The sequence below is a fragment of the Pelecanus crispus genome, chromosome 4, assembly GCF_030463565.1.
Source record: "Pelecanus crispus isolate bPelCri1 chromosome 4, bPelCri1.pri, whole genome shotgun sequence".
NCBI classification, from domain to species: Eukaryota; Metazoa; Chordata; class Aves; order Pelecaniformes; family Pelecanidae; genus Pelecanus; species Pelecanus crispus.
The window spans coordinates 64,244,148-64,271,958 of NC_134646.1; the positions used below are offsets into that span (position 1 = coordinate 64,244,148).

At 35.5% G+C, this 27,811-nt stretch overlaps 1 protein-coding gene across 1 annotated transcript in view; it reads right to left on the reverse strand.

Moving 5' to 3' along the window:
* Positions 1-508: 508 nt before the first annotated feature.
* Positions 509-27,811, reverse strand: part of PCDH7 (protocadherin 7) — a 300,304-nt gene continuing 273,001 nt past the window's right edge. Inside the window, exon 3 of the mRNA XM_075709865.1 lies at positions 509-888. Within this exon, the coding sequence (XP_075565980.1) occupies positions 509-888 (380 nt within the window). The remainder of the gene's footprint in view (positions 889-27,811) is intronic.

Consider the following 27,811-nt stretch of genomic DNA (forward strand, 5'->3'; position numbering starts at 1 on the left):
AGTGCCTATTAATGATTATTCCTTTATATTTATCTCTATATCTGTATGGTTTCTGAAGGATTGTCCCTGGTGGGGATCAGCAATATTCAGATGATATGTTTTGAATACATTTTCCCTGACCTGTTATCCTCAACAAGCCAGACGACAATCAAACAAAATGAGTGGCTTAACTCATGCTTCTGCAGGGGGGAAACAACAGCGTGTTGTGTTCTTTTTAATCAAGCTCATTACTATGGGAGGAATTTTCAACCATAGATTTAGGAAAATAAAAATCAGTGAGGGGGAATTAGACATGCAAGTAACAACGTTTTCTATATTGTACAGTATAGTCAGGCAGACAGCATAATTAAATGCCTGCTATGGAGGCAGAAGTGGCAGGCAGATCTTTTGTCTCTTTGGTGGCCCCCTTTTTTGTTTCTTTTTTTTTTTGTTAAAATTGTTTCGATTTTAAGACTTTTGCCCCTTTTCTTTCTTATAATATGAAAGAACTTTGTTGCTGCTTTTTAGCCTACAGGTAAACTTCTCTTCTAGTTAGAGTATTGACAGGAGATGGCTTGTATTCCCCTGTCTGTGTAAGGGGGATATCCTCTGGATTGCCTTCTTCATTTTTGCTGAAACTAGCCGCGCTGAAGGTCTCATAGGATGAGGTCAACTTTTTGTTAAGGAGGTTTCTGTTGCGATCACCCATGAGGGAGGCTTCTCCATTGGCCAGCTTTTCCTGACTGCCCCGTTCATCAACAGGCATGAAAGTGGAGAGTTTTGGCTGGCTCTTCTGCTTTCTTTCAGGAGAAGTGCGAACTGGCATCCAGCAGGAGTCTGAGTGGCCATATTCATCACACTCTCGGGTACACTTCCCTGTCAGGGCTACATCTGGTAGAGGCCTTGAATCTGAAAGTAAAATAGAGTTGTCTTTACAAATTAATAATACTGCAATGACTTCCAGTGAAACTGAGAATCCTTAAATTCACAAAAGGTATTTTTAAAGGTCTTCGTAAGAATGTTGCAATAAGTTCCTCGGTTTTTTTACATTACATGTGCTCATAGGCAACAGGCATATCTGTACAGTTATCCTCAATCTCAAGAATTGAAAAATAAGACTATTAAGCCTCTTCCTGTGCTTGTAAATCAATCTCAAATGTATTTGGCATTAGGTACTGAATGAATTTTGATGTCTAAAAGAGTCAACCAAGCATTTAATTCCATACTGCCAATTTTCTTGAAATTATTAAAAATACCTTTCTTTGAATTTTTTGTAAAGAATGATTTGAATTTATGTGAAAGGAACCTGAGGCCCTGCACCCTGCAAATACTTATGAACATGCTTAACAACCTGCAAGTGAGCAGCTCTGTTATTGACAATGGGACTCAATTTGCACATAATGTAAACCTCAGCTTGTATTTCTGAGGATTGGGCATTCGTTGTCTGTACATAATATGTTACATGAATTGTACAATCAATGATCAGTAGAAGCCTACAAAAACCCTGCTATTGGTTATAAACTTTATCTAACCTGTACGGATAAAGCTGTTCTGTGTGTTGTGCATGTGGAGGGACAGGGAGAATCTGAGTGCACTAACATTTTATATGTAACTTGTTGTGTTAGAAGGTGTCCTGTTCCAGATCACTCTGTCTAAGCTTTCTAGCTACTGTACTTGTAAGAGCTTTCACTGAAAACTAGCAAAGTTCAGGGGACTGCAGGATTGACTACTACCTGATAAAACCACAGGTAATTTTTAATATTTGTGTTTAGATACTTGCATTATAACTGAATTAAAAAGCTGTCTCAACTGTTTTGAGCACTGGGTAAAAGTCTGAAACCTTGCTTTTATTCAGTTACACTGTACTTTATGGTCTACAAGAAATAACTGGAGCTGCCTACAAAGTAACAACATGATATTCAAACAATTAAAGTTGACAAAGAACAAAAGTCAGTAAGTAAATTATTTTTTCCAGTTTATTTGATATGACCTTCACATGATGTGGCTTATTTGATGAAACTTTTAGGTTTCTCTTAGAAAAAAATTGCTTATCTTAAAAAGGAGCAAGGAGCTTCAACATGGAAACACCGTCAGGTACTTCATAAGGGCTGTGGCAAATTTCTGTCTTCCCACTACAACACCCAAATTCATGTGAACAGTAATTTTAATGGTAATAACCTGTGCCTTATAAAATATCTTTCAAAGGCCTATTCAGCCCTCATTTTCTTATGTCTATTTTGCCTATTTTTTAAATTTGATTTTGGCAGCCACATGATGACCTCAAACAGTGATAATTCCAACTGTGAAATTTTGATAAATTCATAAAAAAGATGACTGCTGAGGTTAAAAAAACCAAAACAAACCAAAAAAAGCAACCAAAAATCCTTTGCCTTTTCTGGAATAAACTGTTTTAATTTAAAATATTTACAACAGGTGTTTGCAGAGCAAGCATATATCATTTCAGCATCTGCGGATTTAAACCTGATAGAATTGAAAAAGCTCTTGAAAGTCAGATTTACGTTCATCTTGTACTGATTTTTTCATGCATTTAAATGTTCATTTAATTAGTAGTTGTTGCAGTATTGTAAAGAATGTGCATATTATTTATTATTAACTGTTGTCAGCATTCTTATAGAATCTACCCCATGTATTCTGAATACTGTAAAATATTTCATATTTCAATATGTCACTGATTTTAATGAGGAAAACAGCACTGATGTTTAGATAACTGAGTAACTCTATAGCTGAGATGTGTAAGGCTGGGAGGAGGGTACTGAATGATTTCCCATTCACACCACACACACACACCCCCCACAGTTGTACTTTTGAAGGTTTTTGCACTTATTCAGGCATGATTCCCACATTTTTTCAATGAAGAATGCAAAAACTATGGACAGTTCTCAGCCTATCAATTTTCACATTACTCTGTTCTGGAGATGTAGACAGAAGATGGAGACTGTAACAGGAAAATTCTCTATTTGTCAGCTAAATCTAGTATTATTCTGGCACTCCCTAAAGGTAAGAAGTATATTTAACAGGGAAACCCTCTTCATATTTTTACAATAGGGCAAATCCCCCTCCTGTCTAAATCTCCATAAACTCTTCAAACAGCACCTTGTCTCCAAACAATGACCATTAAACATTGACCCTTATTTAAAACATAGGAGTATGTATTTGTTGAAAAGGGGGTTTTCTGTTGTTGTTTGGGGGGGGGAGGGGATGTTTGTTTGTTGGTTTATTTTTCCAGATTGAAACAGTTAATGTCTCATTATATCTGCTTGTTTCTTTTTAGTGCAAACAAATCTGGAGCCAGCATTACTTGGGTTGATAAAAAACCTTCCCTCGCTAGTGGTCCCTCAATCATGCACTTGAAAATTTACCCTTTTGCATTGTAGTGCATCCCCTATTCACCTCTGGGCAAATATTAGAATTCCTTGTTGTAAAGCATGAGGACTTGCTGTACAATTCAGCCTTATAGTGCTGTTTTATGAAGCAACAACCTCCAAGTCAGCATGTGGCTGACTGGCCCTGTTGGGTTATGTGATAATCTTAATCTTCATACCCACGAAAAAGCTCTGAGAGACACTGGTAGGATAACACTAGCCCAAATAATACCCTGATGAGCTACTCCCAAGCCCATCACAGAGGCCATCAGCCCATCAAAGGTCCATCTGCCCAGGCCCAGGGGATGAACAAGGGTGTGTAGTAGCAGATTGGAGCCCGAAATAAGGAGGAGCAACCACCCTGCCTGGGCCCCTCCCCGAGGTAACCTAGCAGAGCCATCAGCCCCATTGCCCAGGCGTGTAACCCATCACCATGAGTCCTTGGCAGCTGCTCTCCAGATCAGCTTTCTGTCTAACAGGGGGATTACTGCCTAGGTATGTAGGACACACTAGGGGATATGGGGGGAAAACAATTTGAGATAGCACAGGACTTATTATGTGATGTTTAGGGAAGGAACCAAAGGGAGGACAAAGGAGAGTTTTAGGTGATTTGGGAAGGAACAAGAACAGGAACATAGAGACATAAATGATAAAAGGGCCAGTGACATATAAATAGTTTGCTGGCTAGTAAGTTTGTCTGGTTGTGCCCTGAGCCTGATCAGTGCCATCTGTCCTATCTTCTTATTAAACTCCTTTCTAACACTTTCCTTGGTATGGGCTCTTTATTATGTGTGCATATGCATGTATACATATGTGCGTGTCCACTACCACTAGTGGACTTCCATCCTGTCCAGGCAGAGAGGGGAGCAGAATGAGTTCACTGGTGTTGCCTCTGTTTGTGTGAGTGCTCTGCGTTTCTGTGATCTATGCGGCCAACTGTGAATATATTTGGTGTATGTGTGTGCTCTGTGTGTGTGTGCCTACTGGGAATTCATCTTCATCTTTGCTACTTGTTGGACCTAGGGACATGGAGCAGCAGCAGCAGCCTTGCGTCCCTCAGGCTGTAGGATCTGGTGTGATATATTTTCCTCTAAAACACCCTTCAGTTAGTATTTCGCACATACAGTTAATCATAGAATCATAGAATCGTTTAGGTTGGAAAAGACCTTTAAGATCATCCAGTCCAACCATTAACCTACACTACCAAGTCCACACTAAACCAATCAAGGGTAGACTAGACTAAACCATGTCCCAAAGTGCCACATCTACCCGTTTTTTGAACACATGCAGCCTTCTGTTCCATTGCTTTCTTGTATCTGTTCTAAGAGCTTGAATCAGTACAGCATTTAAGCACACATTTAATCTGAGATGTTTTGAAACCTGTTGCATTTTAACTGCGCTTCTGTTTAAAAGGTGGACATAACTTTAGCATTTGGTTGGGGGGGGAAGCGGTGCAAAGAAGGAGGGAACATTTTGTGTGTCTGTTATATCAGAAGATGTGTAAAACATCCAGTGCTGTCAGAACTAAACTATTGCCAGTGCCTAAACTAGTCAGTTAAGGAAAACTTGGTTACTTTCTATACACTGCAGTAGATAACAGAGATTTAACCTTCATTTTGAATAAACTGTCCCACTGCTTTAGCTGCAAAGTAATTAACTCGATTTTTGCTAATTCCATGAACCGATTGACCCTCTTCTGCAGAGTAGTGACTTTATGCTCCTCTTTTTACATTATCTAGTCCATGGAGTTGTGAACAATCTCTGAATTTGAAAAGAAAAAAAAAAGTAAAAAAGTTACTCTTGTCCTCTAGCATAATTTACATCCAAACATATCTATCCTTAAGTGACATGCTTTTTTAAATACTTCTCGGTTTAAAAGCTAAATGCTTTAGTAGGGACCACACTGCTAGCTGACAAGCCTAATGGAATGTGACACAGCAAAGAATATGTCAGCACAATCGTCAAATCATCAAGGAAGGGTACAACGGATTTCTACCACAGTTACATATCTGGAAACTGACTCAACTAAGTGCTTAAAATATCAGTTATTAAGAAACAAATTTTATCACATTGCTAATTAGTGGGAAAGTAAACCTGGAGGGATGGAATTTCTTGTCATACAGAAATCTACAGATCTGGGGTTAGGTTTTAACTGTTTATACATAGACTACTCAAATTTAAGATTTTATTTGCATAAAATTATCTTCACAGTTACAATGGAAGATGACAGCTAAGTTATTTTCAAACATATCCTCTTATGGTGTCTCTACATCGGAACTAGGTATTGCTTGACTATTTACAAAACCATTGTAAACCCTCTCCCTAAAATGCAGATATTTAGACAACTTTTTAGGTATAGATGTAAATGGAGACTTCAGAAGTGAATATTTATAAAGCAGATTTCACTTGCAAATGCTCAGACTTTGGCTTAAAAAAAATTGGAGAACATTAATTTACAGGGTCTCACAATCCACTTTCTCATTGCATCTGATATTAACTTCCACCAATTTCCAGAGTTAGCTGATAACTATAATTAAAAAAAAAAAAACCAAACCAAACCCCAACCTTTTACCATTAATCCAAAAAAAATTTAAACATTTATGACTAATTTCTGAGACAGTGATAGCTTATGTTTTCTGTAAAACTTTGTATAAAAACATGCAAATGAATGGAAGTATTTATATGTATGGTCATGTTTCTGCTGATTATAGTTGACTGTTGCTTTAGGGCTAGAAGGCTTGCTTGTTACCAAAAGGAAGGCACCTACCATGGCAGTGTGTGGAGGGGAAATATGATGTTCTACGTCCAATTTAAAGCCAAAAAAAACCCACCCAAAATATTCCACCCAAGCAATTTTCCATTATTTTCTCTCCTCCCATTCCTTACCAAAGAATGTTAATATATTTCAGCAAGTACAGAGAAAGTATTATGAACATAGTAGTCAACCAGTATGTGTTACAAGTTATGTGCTTTTTGTACACACAGAAATATAATCAAGGATGCACACTCACTCTGGCTCCACTCTGCACATTTTTTAACAACCATTCTTGTACAATGTATTTTATACAAAACCAGAATTATCAGTTAGTCATGACACGGTCCTCGCACATACAGTCTTTTGGAGAAAGATGCAAGGAGATTTTCATTTTCTCATCTTTTGTAAACCACACACAAAACCTATGGCAACAACAGACTTTAGATGTTGTTTAGATGTACTTAAGTAGTCAAAAGTTCTCTTCCGCTTGTCCCTGGAGATGGAAAACTCTTCAAAGCAATACTGACACCCTATCTAGATAAAATAACTTGATCATTCCCAGAGAGAAGTCTGTGCCCAGAAAACAATCCTAGCTGTAGACCTTGTCCCGGAGGAATACATGACCACAGTAGCCATACAGTATTACAGCAGTGCAACAGTACTTTTGTAAACCATGCAGCTTGGTCCACAGGATCTGAAGGATCATTGGCAGAAGAGTTCTAAATAGTACTTTTAACAAATCAATGACTACATGCAGATTTTGCTGTCTTTCCCCATTGAAGGGCCCATAACAACCCTGCATGGTTCCAGTTATTGAGGACCTGTAAAGAATACCTGTGCAGTAGTTCCAGACTACTGTGAGAACAGAAAAAGGAATAGGAACTGTCATAATGACAGAGGCTGTGGTTTGAATGAGCCACTTTTCATCTCACCTTTTCCTGCACTCTGTACACAAATTTACTATATTCAGAGGATTATCCAAAATTCAAGTGAAACACGAGTAAGAATATGTAATTAAACACGAGTCCATTTACATAGCTTTTATATTAAATGGTTATCTGTTTTATGAGCTGTGTGATTGAAGACACAATAGAGCTCTTAAAGCATAACAAGTATTGACTACATAATCAGAGAACAATAATGCAGAAAACATCTGAGAGGGTATTATTTTAGAAAATCACTGTTTAAGGGGGGCAAAAAAAGCTAAGCTATAGTGAGACACAGCTACAACAGTACTGTCTTTGCAATTCCTGCCTCCTAATTGCAGTAATTCAGGAAATGCACCCCAGTAAGTGCTGTGGCATATTCTGACATGCCAAGACACTATTAAAATACTTAAACATGTTTGAAGGCATCAGCAACTTCTTTCTCTGCACCTTAGGCTAAATACAGTTAAACAGCAATTGAACATATCTCAAGAAGCATTTAGTGCCCCAAGGCTTGGACTGCTGTCATTCTGAATGTGGCATTATCGTGTACTGCAGAGATAGTGCATGCCATCTCTAAAACAGTCCTACTTAATAAAGTCAAGCTCAAATCCACAATTTGAGATATAACAACTGCACTGAAGTAATGAATATATTAATTGCTTTTGGACTAGAATAATTTCATGTATATCATGCCCAATTCTGAAATTCTTTTCAGTGCTTAAGAAAATACTTCAGAGTACAGAAAGGCTTACATGTACATTGATTGAATGATTAATACTGTGAGAGGAGGTATGACACAAGGATATAAAATAATGAATTCTGAACCTTTTTATTCTTTCATTACGCAAGGAAAAAGGAACAGAGAATGAAAGTAAGAATTTTCAATACTTTACTTGAAAAATGGTAAAATAAAGATATCCCTTAAACAATTCCTAAGAACAGCAAGACTCGCTGCTGTTGTGTGTCAAAAGTCCAAGTACTTAGCTGGTTTTGAGACCTGAGTGGAATTTTTAAAGCAAACATGAGATGCTATATAGTCCTTTACCACTAAAACTAATGAAAATAAAACAAACAAATAAAACAATATAATAAGAAAATAGAAACAGGTAACTGATTCTTTAACATTTGAAAAAAGCTCATGCTAGATGAATGAAAGTGAGTTAGCCAGAAGAAAAGGCAGCTGAAGGAGAAAATAGCACTTTTCATGTACCTAAAAGGTACATATAGTACTATATTTACTATAATAAAGCACGAAAGGGAACAATCTGTTTTGCATGCCCATAGTGGAAAGGACCAAAAGTAATGGCTTGATTGTAACAATGACAAATCAGGTTAGAAAATAGAAAATAACTTTGAGGATAAATGTAATGATGGAAGGTTATAGAGTCTCCACTGCTGGGAGGGTTTTATGAATGTCTAGAAAAACTTCTCCAAGGGTAACATAAATGTGGCTAATCCTACCTTGGGAAAGCAAGGATGCACTAAATGACCTCTAAAGGTTCCCTTCAGCTCCGCAATTCTGTTAATATGATTACTTACATTTATGTACTTTGGCCTCATTCCAATCCTTAACTGTTTCTGGGTTAAGAATCTTGACTTATTTTGTAATAAATCAACCTTAGAAGTTGGGCTTAGGTTCAGCTAAAAGTCCATTTTAGAATTACATCCTCCTTAGTTTTATGTTAATAGAATTAAAAACAAAAAACCGAAATGGTTGGACCATTTAAGACAGGTGTTAATCAAAAGAATACAGAAACAAAAAGCTAGTAATGCTAAAAAAACCCCACTCTCAAGTTCCAACATGATAACCTAACGTTTATAAAATATTCTTACCTGAGTCCCAACATATCCATTCCATGTTACATTTGCATCAAAAAGTCAGATTGAATATTACTTCTGCCTGTAGTAGTGCAAAACTAATATCATGCTTCTGAAGTCCATTAAACCTAAAACTGTTGTAAGAAAGACTCTGTAAAGCAGAAAATTTCAACAGTGTTTACTACTTATATGAAATTTTGATTTTGTTTATGCTTGCATAATACCTGCCTCTGTTTTAGGGAGGAACAGAGTCAAATAAGATAAAGAATGTATAAGATTTTGATGTATTTCCTTTGTTTAATTAAACAGACTATAACAGACTATATAGCTATTTAATGTGACTCAGGCATATAACCAAAGAAATATTACCCAAGCAATAAAATTCCTGGCTTAGATCCCACAGTTATTTCTATCACAATTGCCTCCAGCAAGTTAAGGTACAATATTCTTTAACTGTTCCTCTAATTATAGAATAACTCCATAAAAAGTTTCTTACCTAAATTAATGATTGTACCAGCTCTGTAGTATTGCATCTGTGACTTCAAAGAATCATTAATATTTCACAATTGACTTAAAGACTGTTTATATGAAAGAGAGAGACTTACGGCTTTTTTTTACACTTGAAAAATAGTTGTACTCTTCCAGGCCTGAATCATATTAATCAGTTGGTTGTCGGTGAAGAACCATAATATAGGTTGCATATGATATTATGTGTAAGTGAAATCATTCTAGACAGATACTAATTTAAAATGCTGATTACATTATAATATAAAAGGAAGCACATTAGAAACATATAGTTTTCTCTTGTTAAAGTTGTATATATCCTGTAGTTCAGACTTTGTTATTCATTTTCATTCACAAGACCAATTGCATATATATAATGAGGACTAAGAAGTATCAGCTTATATGATACCAGTGGCAAGTGCTGTACTAAATACACCACGCCGAACTTAAATTCCCTAGATTTTAATTTTCTAGATTTAAATGTAATTGCTACAAGACTCCTTGTAATTCTGTTAAATCCTTTGATAGCCTGATTTACTTCTATCACTAAAATGGCAACATATCCTTCAGAAAAGTAGGACTTACTACGGCTTCCTGAAGTAGCATAGACATTAAGACGCAGGAAACATTTAAGCTGTCTAATTGTTCTGCCAATCTAATGCTAAAGTATTCATCTGTCACTGTGTCAAATTACATACCTTTATTTTTTTCAGTAAAATGTGTCAGTGCTTAACAAACTCTGAGCTGAAACAATTCATGGAGCAATTAGAATGTCAGCTCTCCTAAAGATGTCTTAAGAAAAGTCTGAATCAGGGCTCAAAAGTCAACATAATTTCCTTGATAGTCATGCCAAAGTGATGGGACTGCAGGAGCTCTAAGGGAACAGAGTAGCTAGCAGCCATTATTAGCTCATCTCAGCTGTATACTGTGCCTCCCCTTTATTTTGTTTCTTGGTAATAAGGATTTAATAATGTATTTTCTTCATCAGGAATGGACATCAATAGGAAAAGTAGTGCTCTTGCCACAGAAGAGAAAAACAAGGTTAAGTGATTTCCCCTCGTCTCCCTCCAATTTATGCCCATCTCACTCAAAAGGCAACTTCTTTTTGGAGATACTCCAAGTAATGTTTTCTAGGAGATATTAATGAATGCATTGCTTCCATTTAGAAACTAAAAGCACAATCCCAAAAGATGTGCAATGTCATTAGATCTCATGGATACCTCACAAGTATCTCAGAGGATATCCAGAATCGATACTAAAAGTTGAATATAAAGAAAAAATCAGTGAATCGACAGAGTTGCAAGCTCATTTGTAAGCCTGATTTTATTAAAGTGATATAAAAATGCACTAGATGTGACTAATATTTAGGTTGAAAGGGTGGATGGTTAAAGAGATACAACCCGCTTACACGCAAGGCTGCTTAATTGTTTTTCATAAGTAATGGGGGTGAAAAAACAACAAACAAACAGCAAAACTGAACCAGTTGTGACTATGGACAAGAGCTCAAACTACAGTAAAGTTCTGGTTGAATGCTTCTGTGTTTAAGAATTGGTTTAAGGGAGAATACTGATTTCTTTCTTTCATATCTTTCAGTAAGTTACCTTTTTCTTACAGAAGTCTTCTGCCACATGAGATAGTAACTTGAACTGATTATCTTGATAGAATCACTCCATTCCTGAAAATGAAATGCTTCATACTGTTCTACTTCGTGCAACAGCATGTTGCTGGATTCTGGATCTTATTTCATTCTCACATATACAGAATAAAATATTATATAATGACATGTATTAAATAGTAGTACTGCTTTCATAAAAGGGAATTACTTGTGTTCCCAAGAGGTTTTCAGTGTGACTCATGTGTTTTTTATTTTGTTACAAGTCATAGACCCTCAAAGCTTAAACTTGAACAGTAACTGTAAAACGTACTGAAGCTCTATTGATTGATATTATATTATTTTCAAATGAGAAGAAGGAAGTTCTCCATATTCTGCATGCAAATGGTCATCTAAATAATGTAGAGCTCACCATGAAGCAGAAACAAATAACTTGTGACTACTTGTCTTTTTAGTAGCTGTCAAGAGGAAGTTGTGTTGTAAGAAGAAATATAGCAGCCATGTAAAGGATCCATTTAACCTTTTATGTCACATAAATGGAACCTTATCCCACACAATGGAAAAAAATACTTATCTGTTCACGTCATACATGTTTCTCTCAGAAATACACACATAAATTTGTAATTTTACTTAATCATACTGGCAAGATCTGGGATACAGAACCAAATTTAATTCAGTTCAGTGAATTGAAAAGTACAAAGAATGCATTTTCATTCCTTTAGTAGATCTACATGACACAACACCTAAATGAATGTTAAAAACAGAAATAAAAAACATTCTAAGATTATTGTATTAATACACATTTTTCCTATTTATGTAAGTATACTCCAGAAGAAATGGGTTACATTTTATAAAATATAGTGCTCATCTTCATTAATCATGAAGCATAACAGAAGTATAAAATCATACAACTCAGGAGTAAATGGTAATACTTCTACTTGTCACAGGGAAAGGAAATTATTTACTGATTAACTAGTTATACTCTTGTCTTTTATTCCATGTCAGTGGCATGAGCCATAGTGTCACTCTGGTCTTTAGATAAATTATTTTGGAACCCTCAACTTTTCCTAAGAGGAGGTAAAATCTACCCCAGAATTAATCCACCTAAGTAAGTTTGTACTTTCATTGTAAGTACTGATACTTTCTCATTGACATGATGCAGGGGAAGGGGAATGCTTTTTTGTTGTTTTTATAGTAAGTATGTGGAAATGTCTTCATACCTCAAAAAAATGGAGAGACAAAACCAGAAAGATAATGAATCTTTCAGTGTGATTTATGTCCTGCTCAAAGGGATTTTTTTCATTAACTTTTATTGATTTTTTCAGCTGTGTGTGCAGATTACAACTAGTGAATTAATTACAAACATCAGCTCAGAATGGTTACATACTTATGACAGATTCATCTGGGTTACAGTCCATTAGTAATTAAGTATTAAGCACAGCACTAATTCCCCTTGTGCATGTACAGTAGATAGACTGTAATCATACACATGAATCACAGGGATGTTATACTAAAAGAGATTAAAGTATCACTGTTTAACTCACTATAGAATAAAAAAGTATAGTAATAATAATTTTTTTTACGTACTAATGGAAAGTATAGAAGAAGTTTGAATGAAACGAGACAAAGACAATCACGTTTTACTTGCAAAGTATAAACCTGTCAGAAATAGCAGTCTCAATCCTTCTTTTGGGAGGGGGAATCTAATGGAGCCTGTAGTGCATATCATAGTTTTTTGACCCCTGCTCTTGACCCTAAGTATCTTACAGTGTTACATTCACTTGGCAGTTATAGGAGGTAAAGAAGTAGAATACTTACCTTACAAACAGAACTGTGTCTTGGTGAATGTTAAAAGCAAGACTGGACTTGAACAGGAGGGTCTAAGCATATTAGTCAGGAGCTATCTCTCATCCCAGAGATGAAGATACTGGGGTTTTGGTTACTTCAGCAGGTACTAGGTAATGTATTCTTCAGATTTCCTAAGCCACTTACTTGAGTCGACAGTTGAGCATATCCCTCTAACAGAGTTCTGGAGATATTCCTCCAAAATATGTGAAATATTTCCTAGTCCTAAAGTAAAAATGGAATAATTTTTGACAGAAGTGACTCCATTGGAAGTAGTCTTTAACAAATCCATTCTTTCGGTTTAAGAATGTTTAATATTGTCATTTGTCTGCTCTTGTGTTTTGCAGCACAATATTAAAATTAGTCAGTATGCTTTTGCTTAACTTGGTTGCCAAAGTGTATACACATACCCACAAAATTTTAAATCTCAGAAAATATTCCATTGTTGTGGTTTAGTCCCAGACAGCAACTAAGCACCACGCAGCCGCTCGCTCACTCCCCCTACCCCGATGGGATGGGGGAGAGAATCGGAGGAGTAAGAGTGAGAAACACTCCTGGGTTGAGATAAAAACAGTTTAATAATTGAAATAAAGTAAAATAGTAATGATAATAATAATAATAATATGCAAAGCAAGTGATGCACAATGCAATTGCTCACCACCCACCGACCGATACCCAGACAGTTCCCGAGCAGCAATCGTTGCTCCCTGGCCAATCCCCCCAGTTTATATGCTGAGCATGATGTCATATGGTATGGAATAGCCCTTTGGCCAGTTTGCATCAACTCTTCTGCCTGTGCCCCCTCCCAGCTTCTTGTGCACCTGGCAGAGCATGGGAAGCTGACAAGTCCTTGACTAGCATAAGCAGTACTTAGCAACAACTAAAACATCAGCGTGTTATCAACATTCTTCTCCTACTAAATCCAAAACACAGCACTATGCCTGCTACTAGGAAGAAAATTACTTTTATTCCAGCTGAAACCAGGACATTCAGTTTGTGACATTTCCAGATTTCTTATGAAGTGCAGCACGTATACTTTGGATTACTGCTTCATAGACAACATCTACTTTTTCAAGAATTAATCAGGTAATCTCCAGCTTGTTTCACTCATTTGAATATCAAGAAGTTTCTTACATTACTAGTTTATGCTTTCACTCAGGCTCCAGTAAAACTGACAAAAGATTTGAAACTGGACAATGTTAAGCTTGCTTCACTTGCAATGCATGACTAAACTCTTGACAATAGGTAGGAAAAAAACCTAATTATATCTGCTAGTATAGCATAAAACCCAGTCAAGCAAAATATATTAACAGGGCAGTTAAACACTTTTTTTTTTTTTTTAAAGAGTACATATACTGAAGAAAATGAAGATACTAGTGAATTAAATGTATTGACTACAGTATAGGAAAAGAAAATAATCCTCTTGATTATTCCCAGTGTAGAGCCACAGAGTCCTTTCTGCTAATTTACCCAACATCAGTTGCAGTGGTTATAATCAATTAGCAGTTGCTGGATTGTTTTGCAAATCTGGACAAGACATGGAAAACCAGTGGTTAAGGGCTCAAATACAGGAGTCAAGCAGAACATAAAGATGAAAACAAGTTTTTTGACTGAATCAGACAGAAAAATACAAAATCTGCAGATTTTATCTGACTTGAAAGACAATTATTGTTAAAGAGGAAGGAGTAATTTGGTGTTTTGGCAATTATTATTTCAGACAAGTTCTTAATAAACAGTTTCTTTTTATCAAATGGTCATTGCCTACTATTGCCCCCACAATGTATCATGGCTAGATCATATGGTGCATACTTTGTGTAGGCATCTTCCTTCCAGACCACTGAGAATATGGTTTCCTGAATTAAAAATATTCAGTAGAAAATTGTTCTCTGCACAGTGTTTTAGTCTCTGGCTCCTTTCAGAGATGCCATTTGGGATTGTGGTTCTTGTGAACATAAAGCATTGTGCACTGTAGTATAACTAATTTCTTCATATGACAGATTCACTATCAGATGGCAGAACTGGCTTCAACTCTGAAGCTGCAACTTGAGGCAAAAAACTGTGTGCCCAAATATCATCACCTGAGCCACCATAATTGTCAGAGGATGGAATTATTCTAGGAAAATTACTCAAAGAGAATGTCAAGCTCCTACCAGAGCTGAATGAAGTCCTACCAGAAACTGGGCATCACACTTGAATATTTCATGGTCCAGGAGTGAGCAGCAGGGAGAGCTGATGAGCATATTTCATACCCCTTTGTAAACAGTGATAGTAATCCATTAAATTAGGCCTCGACTAAGCATAGTGGATAAACTCACAGCCCACAGTGGTGGACACCAGTGGTTAGTTTATGAAACTTATGCTTCAAATTAATTAACTTGATTGGACTGGTAAAGCATAGCCATATATAGATATATTCTATTTTAAAGCAGAGATGAGTGGCTGGCTAGATAAAGTTGAAAATTATCTGTTTACTTTTGCGTGGTACAGATAGAAAGTAAATGGAAGAATTAATGTGTTCTCAAAATATTTTGACAAAAAAAAAATATCAGCATTAAAATTAACATTGATTTTTTCTGGTCTTCGTGTGAAGGTATGTTGAGAATTTTCTTTTTTATTAGACTATTTATGTACAGTCTCAAATCTCTTTCCCACCAGGTATTTGAAGACACTAAATATACAGCAATGCAATAAAGAGCTAAACAAACTCTCAGTGCATGCTTTACCTTACCATAGACGTGAACTGCAACTGCATGTATTTTGAATGTTGTTAAAATTATTTTGTGCTGCTGCAGAAGTATTTTATGGGGTTTTCTCTGTTTCTGTTTACTGATGCTTTTAGTCACTGAAAGTAGAGGAGGTACAGAAAGAGGTCAAAATTGACAGTAAAACTTAATCGGGGCTTCTCATGCCAATGAAATACTGAAAACCAGCACTGTTCTTACAGCAACAATAATGACTATAAATAGTCAAAAGGCTCTGAACAGCTACTGGGAGAAAGAGAATAAGGCATCCATTTCAAGCAAAAATCTTTTCCTGCCATCACAGATAGCTTTGCAGACTGGATAAATTAGGATGCCCTTTAAACAATTTTCATGCTTCAAGAAATGTCTGTGAGAGACAGGTCTCCCTTATTTTCCGTTAAGGGATCAGACTTAATAGGTTGAATTTTACTTGTATTTTCTACACCTTTATTTCTTATGTCAATCATTCCCAGCTAAAATCTGTTATCTCATCTTTGACATAGTTCAATACTTAATATGAATGCTTTCCCCATCCTCCCACCCCCACCGGATTTTTTGTCTCAAGCACATGTATCCCTATCTCTCTACAGATAACATTAGCAGGGTGCAAGCACTGTCCAAATAATGGTCAATGCATAATAAAGTTTTGCCCAACTCTTCTATCTGTTTCAAAACTAAATCTGTAAGAAAATGTGTAACTTTGCATCAAAGTAATTTACTAGAATAGATGTATATACCTGATTTTCTTCCGTATAAAATGCTGGACACTACATCCAAAGAAAGATTAAAGAAGCAAGTTTCTGTGCTTTTATGACTGATAGCATGTACTAAATGCAGGTTTAAAAGTCATTGGAGTGATGCCATATCAATTAAATTCCAAGAGATTATAAGATATTTGTCTGTCACTAAGTGATTCTATGGACTTAATGTATTTTATACCACCATCTGTTCAAAACTCAGTAGAGAAATATCTTGCCTCTAGTTGAAACTATTTGAAAATAATTATATCTTCTTCTGGAATAACAAAATAGCAATCTGTTACAATACTTATGAATCTCATCATGCTGTAAGAGAACAATTCTTCTTGTTATAATATTTTTATTCATAGGGAGGTTTTAATCTGAATTAAGATTTACAGAAGCACCTTATATTTCAAATCTCAGGAGGTAGAACTGATATAAAAGGGAGAAAGTGCAGATCAGGAATAAAATTTACTTGCTGATGTCACAAAAAGCAAGTATCATTTAACTTCTCTGTTGTTAGATTCTCTCATTTATTATACTTCAGTCTATGAAAATTTGTCTAGCTGCAGGCATCTCTTATTCTGCAAAACAAAGTTTTTACAGTTTTCTACAATAATCTGTATTTTGAAAACTCCCTTAGGAATTTTAAAATTATTTTTAAGACCTCAGCTACACAAACTTGCCAGGGGAGTGAGCAATGGTTCTAATTATAAATGTCTGGGAGAGTTTCTCACTTGTTCAGTTTTACCTAATCTGTCTTTCAGGGAACGGTAATATACACCTAAGGCGTAGCTTTCACAAGATGCACTACATCATTAGCACATAGGATTTAGAAGTCTGGTCAACCCAACCTCATTTAAATTTCTAAAAAGCACAAATATTTTGCATATTCAGTGACTGGCCTCGTACTGCTTTGACATCCTTTGAATCTGATATTTCTGTCATCAATGAGAAGTGCAAATTCAAAGTAATCAACTAAAGCTAGTGGCATGCCACAAATCTGAAATAAATGTAAAGTGTGATCCAGACCTGTTCCAAGGATAGCAACTGACAATTTCAGTTGAACAGAAAAGAAAGATTAGGTCTCTCGAGATGTGTTTTGCATGTTAACTATTATAAAGCAGGTGAAGATTTATGCAACTTTAAACTCTTTACTAAGACATTGACACCAATACCATACCCAAATCATAGATAATTTCTGTGTCCAAAAAGATAGCAGATCTCCTCAAACAGGTACATTAAAGATGGTACCAAAACTTTTACTATATTTGACTGCTTTTCTACTGTTATTTTTACAAAACCAGAGATGATAAAACACCATGATGGAAAGTACAATCTAAAGATATGTTTGTTTCTAGTCTTTCATGTAAGTGCTTTATAATGTATTTTTCAGCTCAAAAGTGTAAAGCTGCTCAGCAAAGCTGCTCAGCTGCGGTGTATGTGTGTTCTGGTTTTGGGTGGGATAGAGTTATTCTTTGTAGTAGCTAGTATGGGGCTATCTTTTGGATTTGTGCTGGAAACATTGTTGATAACAGATATGTTTTTGTTATTGCTGAACAGTGCTTACACAGAGTCAAGGCCTTTTCTGCTTCTCACCGCCCCCTACCAGCGAGTAGACTGGGGGTGCACAAGAAGTTGGGAGGGGACACAGCTGGGACAGATGACCCCAACTGACCAAAGGGATATTCCACAACATATGACATCATGCTCAGCATATAAAGCTGGGGGAAGAAGAAGGAAGGGCAGGGGGACATTCGGAGTGATGGTGGTTTGTCATTCCAAGTAACCATTACTTGTGGTGGAGCCCTGCTTTCCTGGACATGGCTGGACACCTGCCTGCCAATGAGAAGTAGTGAATGAATTCTCTGTTTCGCTTTGCTGGTGTGCATGGCTTTTGCTTTACCTATTAAGTTGTCTTTATTTCAACCCATGAGTTTTCTCACTTTTCTGATTCTCTCCCGCGATCCCAGCAGGGGAGAGTGAGCACACTTAGTTGCTAGCTGGGGTTAAAGCACAACAGTGTGTTTTTGTGACTGATGAGTTCCACCAAGTGGAACTCTTTACAGAAAAAGGAACATTGCTCCTTTCTTAAGGGTAACTAAACATGCTTCGCTGAGAGAAGTTTCTGTAGATCAGAGGGGGACATGTGCCCCTGTCTCCAAAACTCTAAATTTATCGGTGATGGAAAGAGACTTCAAGGAGACTGTGGAATTTATTCCATATAGGAAGCTACTGAAGGTTGTTTGAATAAACAGTCTGGAAGGAAAGGATGTTAAAGGGGAGTTGTAATATGCATTTTCAGACCTTTATATTCTGTCTTGTTCAGAAGTTCTTTTTTTTTCACTATTAAAAAAAAAAAAAGTCTCCAGCTTAATACTTGGTGGTCTAATAAAACAAGGCTTTGGAGAATAGGATGCTTTTGGCATCTCTTGGTGTGTTGCACTGCAAGACTGAACCAAGCAGTCCATCAAACAAAAATATAAACAAAGGAACATCAGGAAATCAACAAGTGTTAATTTATAAAGAGATAGCAGAAAAAACGAAGCTGAAGCTACCTATGGAGCCATACCAGTTTTGCCTTACCTAGGAGCTACACCCCTAAAAGTTCACTAACTCAGAAAATTAGTCTGATGAAAAAAAAATTCTGACCTTATTCACAAAACTTTTGTTTTGAAATTGCAGTGATTTATTTGCTGATGTTAGTATAAGGTTCAAAAGGATGACTGTGAATAGAAACTCGACCTAATCCTTAATCACAGAGCAATATTGCAAATAACTCAGTATATAATTTGTGGGAAAAATGAATTTGTAAGAAAAAAAATACCTGCTATGATATATCATTCCTGTTTTCCAAATATGTTTCACCCTATTAAACATACAAATTGCAAGGTATATATGCCTGCTTTCTGGTGGAACACAACTGATAGACTATAGAAGGGCATTATAATATATGATATTACAGAGGGAAAAAGAACAAAACTGAAGTTTACAGGATGGGAAAACTTTTAAGTAATTAAGACTAGTTGTCACCAATTTCCTCTGTCTGCTATGAGACTGAAACACAAACAACATTTACAGCTGTATACTACACATCCTGTTCTTCTTTGAACTTTCTTCTGCCCTACTAGGATATTGTCAGGTGTTTTTTGGTTTGGGGGATTTTTTTTCTTGGTGGTTTTTTTTCTTTCTTTTTTGAAAAGACAGCAAAAGAACATTAAAAAGAACATAAAAGCAGCACTCATAAAGTTTGCCTACTTATTTAAAAAAAAAAAAAAGGAAAAGATATCATTAAAGTTTAAAGGAAATCAACTTTTACCCAAACAGGACATAAGCAATTATAATGAAATTCATGTAGTGTTTTGAATAGCCATCCCAGACAGTAAACCTGACTTACTCTGAATAGTATAATTACCTCCTTCATGCTTAATATCCTGTTGTTCATCAAATGAAATGCAAAACAAGCTAACTCCAGGTAGTTCTGCAAATCTGTCTTAGGAAGAAAAGTATTATCAATAGCTATAGGTCATCTTACGTCAAGAAAATCTATCAGGTATCCAACACATCAAAGCACTTGCACTGTAGTTCTGTCCTAGACTCTGTTTTTAATTATGAGGTTCTTCTCTGCAGGAAGCGACTCTAAGAGAATTGAAACAGTTTATTTTGAAGGCTATAAACATCAGAAGAATTCTGCCTCATACATTCTGAAATGAAGACTATCTTAACAACTCACAGCTTGTAACTGACACATACACAACCCTTTTCTAGGTAGAGAGACTTATTTGAAAACACGGCCTTTCACAATAACTTCCCAAATGAATTGCTCGCTATTAGTAACTGCACAGTCTTAAGTTAAAAAGGAAAATAATCTTGTATTGACCAAATGCAATTTGGGTGTGAAAAAGTATAATTTTCTACTACCTAACTAAAAGACATATTTTGAATTTCCCATATTGTAAATACTGAGAAATAAATAACATTGCAAGCAGAAGTAAAAAGAACTATGCATTTTTTGCCATATGCAGAAAAGAATTCTTTTGGAAATGTTAAGATATGGAGAAAACCATTTCAAACAAAAGCAGGCATTTTCAGACTTGCTTGTTTGGCTGTGAAAAGTCATAGTGATTCACTATTAGAAATATTTAACTTTTTCTGAAAGTACATGTCTTCTGAGCTCTGCTATGCACACCAATTTTAAAAAGAACCTTTTATTTCCATAAAGCTGTATCAGCATATTTCAAGGAACAAGAAAGTTTATGACAGTTTGCATTATTACATTTCTTTATTATATTATCTACCATGACCTTCAGTACTGATCCTCTGCAAGATTTTGATTTTATCATCTCAGATTCAAAACAAATCGAAATGATGTCATGAAAATGTTCTGGTTTAAAATTAGTGAGAGTTACTAAGATGAAAGTTGCACCGACAAAACAAGTGGTGACTTAGCTTAATCTAGGTGCAGAACTGGTATCCCAGAATAGAGAACTTAATAACTTTTTCTTTATTTTTTATTGAATGCAACCAACAGCTCGAGTCATCATGTCTGTGTTCAAACTTAAGTGTTTCATACACATCCCCACTCCCTCCCAAGTAACATCATGCAAGTGTTCGCTTTTCTTATTGATTATGGGAGAGATCAGGCACATGCTCTACCTCTCTAGCTGAATTGTAAGCATTCAGCTAGAATGGAAGCAAGGGGCCTGTGGTCAGATTTTAGAAAGCAGACCTCCCTCCCTAGTTGAATGCCTAACAGGTTACAGAGTTAAGGTCACTGATTCTTTCTCTTTCGGTAACTCCTGATAGTGGCTGTGCAGCACACAGCTATAGGATGATAATGGCTCTCACCAGGAAGAGTTGGAAGCTCTGGACCTGAATCCCCTCAGGCTAGCTATAGTACCTACAACTTCCAATAGCCATGCTTGAATGAAAATGTCTGTTGTTTCTACTCTGATTTTAAGCTATGTGCTGAGTTCATGTATTTTAGGAGCATTCAGAACTCAATTGCTCTTTTCTACCTTATTTCTGGATGTCACCAGAGCATAGATTTCCAGATCAAATGATTTTGTAAGTGTGAATCTTAACTTAGGTTCATAGATAACGTTGTGATTCAAAACACAATCACAGTTAGAGTAAGGTAGCTACTAGAAGATTAACTTTCTGAAACTGTTTCTTAGGTACCTATGTCTAAACCCCACCTCCAGAGCCAAAACAGGTGCTCTTGATCTATCCTATTTGCCTGAACAAACCAGTCATAAAAGCTTTGTCTGGCACCAAAACTGTCAAAGCACCACTAAGGTTTTTAGTTTGAAAATAGCAAGGTCTAGAGCTGCTCTATGACACAAATCATAATGCTGTTAATTAAACTCTAAAGCAAATACTAAATTTTGAGGTGCAATGATTACCAACATTTTCTGTAGGGCTCAGTATCAAGTACTTATAGCAGTTAATTAGCTGGTATGACACCTTCAATAACATTTCAAAAAAGAGATGGTTAAAATTCAGCTGAGTTTATTAATAAAGTCTTTGCCCCTCAAAAGACTAGAACTTAGTTTATTATCACCTTGTTCTCAACAGATTAATAACATGAAGTCCATAGCTATCAGCTTTCCTTGAAAAATATTCAATATCCTGCAATAAAGTCCTTTAAAGTAAATATAAGATGACAACTGATTAGAGATGTGTCAGCTTGAGCAGGAAGACTTGACACTTTGTTTCTAGCTGAATTTCAAGTCTGTTAGTTTCCATAATTGCACAAATGAAGCCCTTGCATATTTTTCTAAGATGATTGCTGTGAGCAAATAAGGGCTGTCATTCACTTATTAACATGATCTAAAAGTAACACAATGAAGGCAAGCCATTCGATTGGCCAACTTTTTCTTTTATGAACCAATACCATGCTGCTTGCCAGACATTTCAAAGGCTTCTGAGGGATCTGTATCAGTCAAGATGGTTCGTGAAAAGCAATTTCTCCTCTGTTCCAGTCATACTCTACTCTCTTCAGCTCATCACTAGTCTCCCAACACTAATCAATGTCTCGCTAACCAGCAAGATTGAACATGAGTTGCAAGAGTATTAGAAGCAGTCTGACTAAGCTGATATTCATTTAATATTTCCCATCAGTCTGCTAGACAAATTACATCGAGAGTTTCATGACTTTAACCCTTCAAATTTTGTCAGAGAATTTAATACTATCAGTCAGGATGTACATTTAAGCCTCCATAACTATCACTAATTCAATTTCTTGCAGGCATTGTAATGTCACTATTTATTTGATATAAAAAGAAACATATTCAGGAAAAACACTCAGACTCAATTTCTCTGGCCAGAAGGTACCATTATGATCTTCCAGACAGTTCCTTGAATGCATAAATTAAAGAATTTCCCCCTCCCAGAATCAAGATAAAAGTATGTCTTCTAGAAAACTGTATGGTTTAGACTCCAAGCAATGTGGAGTTTATTATATCACCCTAGTAAACTGTTATTTTAATTACCCTTAATCTTCCTCTTTAGAAGATCTTGTTTCATCTTTCCTTTCTGTACTAGAAACTTACAAAACTGAAAAACCGCATAAATAATCTTACCACATAAATATACATATTGCGGTATCCCTCCCCTTTCCTGTATACTTTCTTCCTTACTTAATGAAGAAGTTCCTGTCTTCTAAAGAATAATCATAGCTGAAAAAGGATCAACTGCAATGTATTTCCCTAGGTTAACAGAAAGATCTAACCTGATAAGTTCTTGGGGCATTTTTCCAGGCTTTAAAAAGTATTTGTATACACACAAAGATTAAATTGCTAGCTCCAGTTTTATTGCCAAAAGAACTCAAGATCTTTAGAACACCTTTTTTCCATTAAAGCCAATGCTTTCCTCCTATTTAAGGAAAAATAAGCATCTCGGCAATCCATTTTATCATACATATCCAAAGGGATCTTCTTAACAGTTTTTTACAACTTTTAATTGCACAAATTGTTCTTCCTATTTTTCTTAGGCTTTTGTCATCTCTGAGCTAAACCATGCTGCCACAGCAGTTTATATGACAGAAAATAGAATTTAATTTTATAAATCTCTCCAATATTTTTCTCTACTACTAAGTTTATTAAAAAAAAAAAGGTAGTTTGATCACTGGTTAGCCTGAAAGACTTATTACACTGTTATTATACTTATACTATAATGGACTATATATATATATATATATATATATATATATATATAAAACACTATATAAGTGTTAATTTATGAAAGGCATGCTATCTGAACACTTTAGTATATCTACAAATTGATTCATAGATACTTCTTTAAAAAAACAAACTTTTATCATTATTTCCAACTTTTTATTAAGACTTTTCTGTTTTAAATAACACACTATTCTTCGCCAGTGGATATTAACATATATTTGCTTACTTTCAATTTATCTGAGTAAAACCTAATCTGCTGCTTAGAACAGATAAATACAAACACACAGTTTCTCAGCAAATAACAAAACTGGACAGTGAGGCAAATGCCATTAGAAGCTTTCAATCCATAACTAGCAATTAAGGACTCTGTCTCATTTAAATAGATGTTCTGCAGATAGTATGCTAGACATTGTAGTCCCACATTCATTTTTATCATGGAGAGTTTCTAGACAAAACAACCCCTCTACACATTCCTGCTGTATTATACCATATGAAAAAATCTGCATTTCAGTCATAATGTTTTAGCAACCTATTAGACTGTATAAACATAAAAAAAACCCTTTCAAACTATATTATAGTCAGAATGGTGTATCAGATTCTGTAAAACCATGCGGAGTAGTATCATCTGACAGATCCTAAATCTAAGAGCCTGGTTCTCTATTTCTGTGCTAAATTAAATCATGAGCAAAAGTTTGTTTCACAACCACATATTAAATGGCTCTGTCTTGCCCCTCTACCAACATATATACACACACTTCCTAGAACCCATTTCTGTGTTTGTTTCTAACTTTTCTCTACACTGGCATATTTTTCGCTTGAGCTGGCATTAGTCAATCAGTACTTTTCTACTTCAGCTGTTCAAGCGGCAGCTAGCAGGGCAGCCACAACAAACGCAATTCTGGCAGCTCCTAATGTGTGTCCCTGCCTTTTATTCAGATGCTATTTACTCAGTGTTTATATGTAGACCACGTAGCTTTTATAAAACTCAGAGCTTGGGTTTTAAATGGAAAGCTTATTAGGCACAGGAGTCTCTCAAATTAAATCATAATAAGTAGATACTTAAAATGCTTTGGAAGACAGAATCCACAGTAATATATTTTTATACACAGATAGTGTTTGTCTAAAGAAAAAGAGAAAAATGGAATAGCAAATGCAGTCAGTGAGACATACTGGACACAGGAGTTTTACTGCTACACCATTTGCCTACAGCAGAAAAAACCAAGCTGTTCTTGTCTTAATTTCATCACATATAGGAAATCGTGAACACACAGAACAAATAAAAACATGAATATAATTACCTTAGCTAAATCTCCAAGAAACATACATAGAAAGGGTACAATTAATTTCTACTGTTAATTTTTATTTCTGTCCCAGGAATTCCAGACAAACCAACTTGGGCTGCCTTAAAAGCCAGGTAGTTTTCCTTCTGTACCTCTTTTTTTTTTTTTTTTTTTTTTTTTTTAAATTATTTTTTAACATGGATGTAGGAATGTAGAGCTTTAAATCTGAAGTTTTTCTCAGACATGGGAATTAGTCCAGGTTGGGTGACTTTCTCCTATAATAACCTGGAATTCTGTCTGGGAATTGAACTATGAAAACTATTGACAATACTTCCATCAAAACTTGTGCGTTCCTATGAAATGTTCTGATTAAGGTGAATTAGTCGGCATCGTGCTTGCTCACAGTTTGAGTGTGCTGAACCAGCCTTTTAACATTTTTCTATTTCCTCTTCAGTCTACTCATCTTCAAGTGTCTGTATTATTAATATAAGCTCTAGGAAAACATAAACTCTTTATTTTGTATTTACATTGCAGCTGTCTCTCCACTCTGCCTTTCTGGTCCAGTATTGCAGAGAGTATTCATTTAAAATAGACATAAATACACATCCTCCAAATGCGTGACCCTGCAACACCCCCCTGAATCCAACAAACCTTTTGCATCAATGTGATTTTATTCAGAGCAGAATGCTACAGAGTTACCATTTCACTATGCTTTTACTGCATACAGTTCACGAATGCAAGCAAAAGAAAAGACCTTACAGGTTGAGTTCGAGAAATTTGGCTTAGGCTGCAAATTACTTCACTGAGAAGTGAAATGTTCTTGGAATATATACCCCTGAAACAGCATCTGAGAAGGTTGAATAAAGAAGCTAAAACTTTCATCCTTGAAGATACATGCAACAAGGTTTAAAATTTCTAAAAGATTTTTTTTGTTGTTTACAGTTTTTGTAACTGTAACTGTAACTTTTGCTTTAAGCTGTTTATCATTAGTAATGGATGATATTTTTGTAACATTAATGATTCATAGCAGATAGGAGTTACATTGCAAAAATATTGCCTTAGTATTGGGGTTATTAATTGCAGATTAAAATGAGTTTCATCATGCCAGAGAAAGCTTTCCTAACTTCTTTACCAAATTATATTTTTCTGCATATCCTTGTAAGTAAAATAATATCAAATATGCTGGGATGTGCATATGCAATCTTTTAACCTTAAATTACTTGAAACACTTGACTAGTTGAACATTCAATGGAATGAGTTGAAGTCTATCTTACTGTAATACACATCACCAGGAGAGGAATAAAAGTATATTAACATTAGGTTCTTTTTTGGTGAGACCTCAGCTTCAAAACTCCAAGTCTTTTACATGTGTACTTGACAGCAATGTCTATGAAGAGTAGTTTAGGAAAACTCTTTTTTACGCTGCTCTGGAGATGGTGGTTCAAAACCCGGTACATAATTAAATACATAGGATGGATGTTAGTGAGTGGTTAATGCATGTAAAATTTCCTTTGACAATTCAAATTTAAACTCACTTTAGTTCTTATAAATCTTGCAGGAATATAATTGACTTAATGTTTTCTCCAGTACAGCTAATACATTACTTTAATTTCTATCTGGATTTTTATACAAATTAGAGTTAGGCCTGCCAAAAGGAATTAGCAATACCTGATAGCCAACACTGAAACATCTCAAGAAGACTGGGCTTTTGGTTTTGGGGTTTTTTTTTGTCCTTAATCTTGCAGCTGTAGCCATATGTGTAAGTAACTGATGACCTAAAAGATGATCTATTAATGCCAGGACAATAATTGGTGGTAAAATTAATCTGATCAATTCTGACACTATACTACTAGGATTATAAGCAAATAAATTACTGTGTTATGAACTATATTTTTATGTGTGTTGTACATTAATTTTCTACATGTCATTTAATCAACAGAAAATGCATTCTTCTGATAGTTGAACAAACAAGGAAGAAGAAAGGCATTGCCTCCAATTATAACTTCACATTCTGTATTTTGCTGACTTGAAGCCATAGTTAGTTCCATTGAAATTGAGTGACGTCGGATTTCCGTATCTGTTTCTGCTGCTCATCTCAACTTCAAATATAGTTCTGAATTAAAAATTAATTTTCCTTTATTTTAAAATTTGAGAATTTTTCTAGCACTTTGACTACTTATAATTAAATTACTCCATATTCATGCATGTTCAAGTTATTAGTGTTACAGTACTATATTTATGTAAATATATGGGGCAAAAAAAGCCCCCTACCAGACACTTCTTTTAGAAAGGTAAAGAAACACACGCATACTAAAAATAAATAAACAAACAACAACAGCAACAACAAAACCAAACACCAAAAATTTTCAATGGAATCCATAGAAAGTAGAGCAAGGACAAATATTATGTCAACATCCTGTAAACAAAACCACATACATAACCCTGGCATTTCTTTGTTCTGTCATTTTTCCTAGGTAATTGCAGCATTTTTTCTTTCTATGCAGTCACTTCTTTCTGGCTTTCAGTGTTTTAGTTGTAATAGAAAAGTATTTTTGGCAGCCTTTCCAAAAACTTTTCTGGAGTTGTTTTTTGGGTTTGTTTTTCTGGTGTTTTGTTTGTTTGGTTTGGGTTTGGGTTTTTTTTGGTTGGTTGGTTGGTTGGAGGGTTTTTTGTTGGTTTTTTTAAGACAGAAAAACATTTGGGGTGAGCATACTGACTCTGCAACCTACAGTGGAGTTGTTCATGGGGTATCGTATTCTTCTCTGTAAGTATAAAACATTGTCCTTCTCAGGGAAGCTCTGCTGAGCACCCCCAAAACAAACAGCAACAGGGCTAGCAAACATAAAAATACAGGAGACAATGTTCATTTTATAAAGCTTTCAGAGAGAACATCAATCTCCCTCAACTGATCAGTGTATGTATACACTGTGGGAATATGCAAGAACAATTCTCCAGTTTCTTTATGTCTTTATGACTACGTTCATACAATTCTGGATTGTAAGTCTAAATAACACGGAAAATCATTCTCGTCCTACTGAATTTAA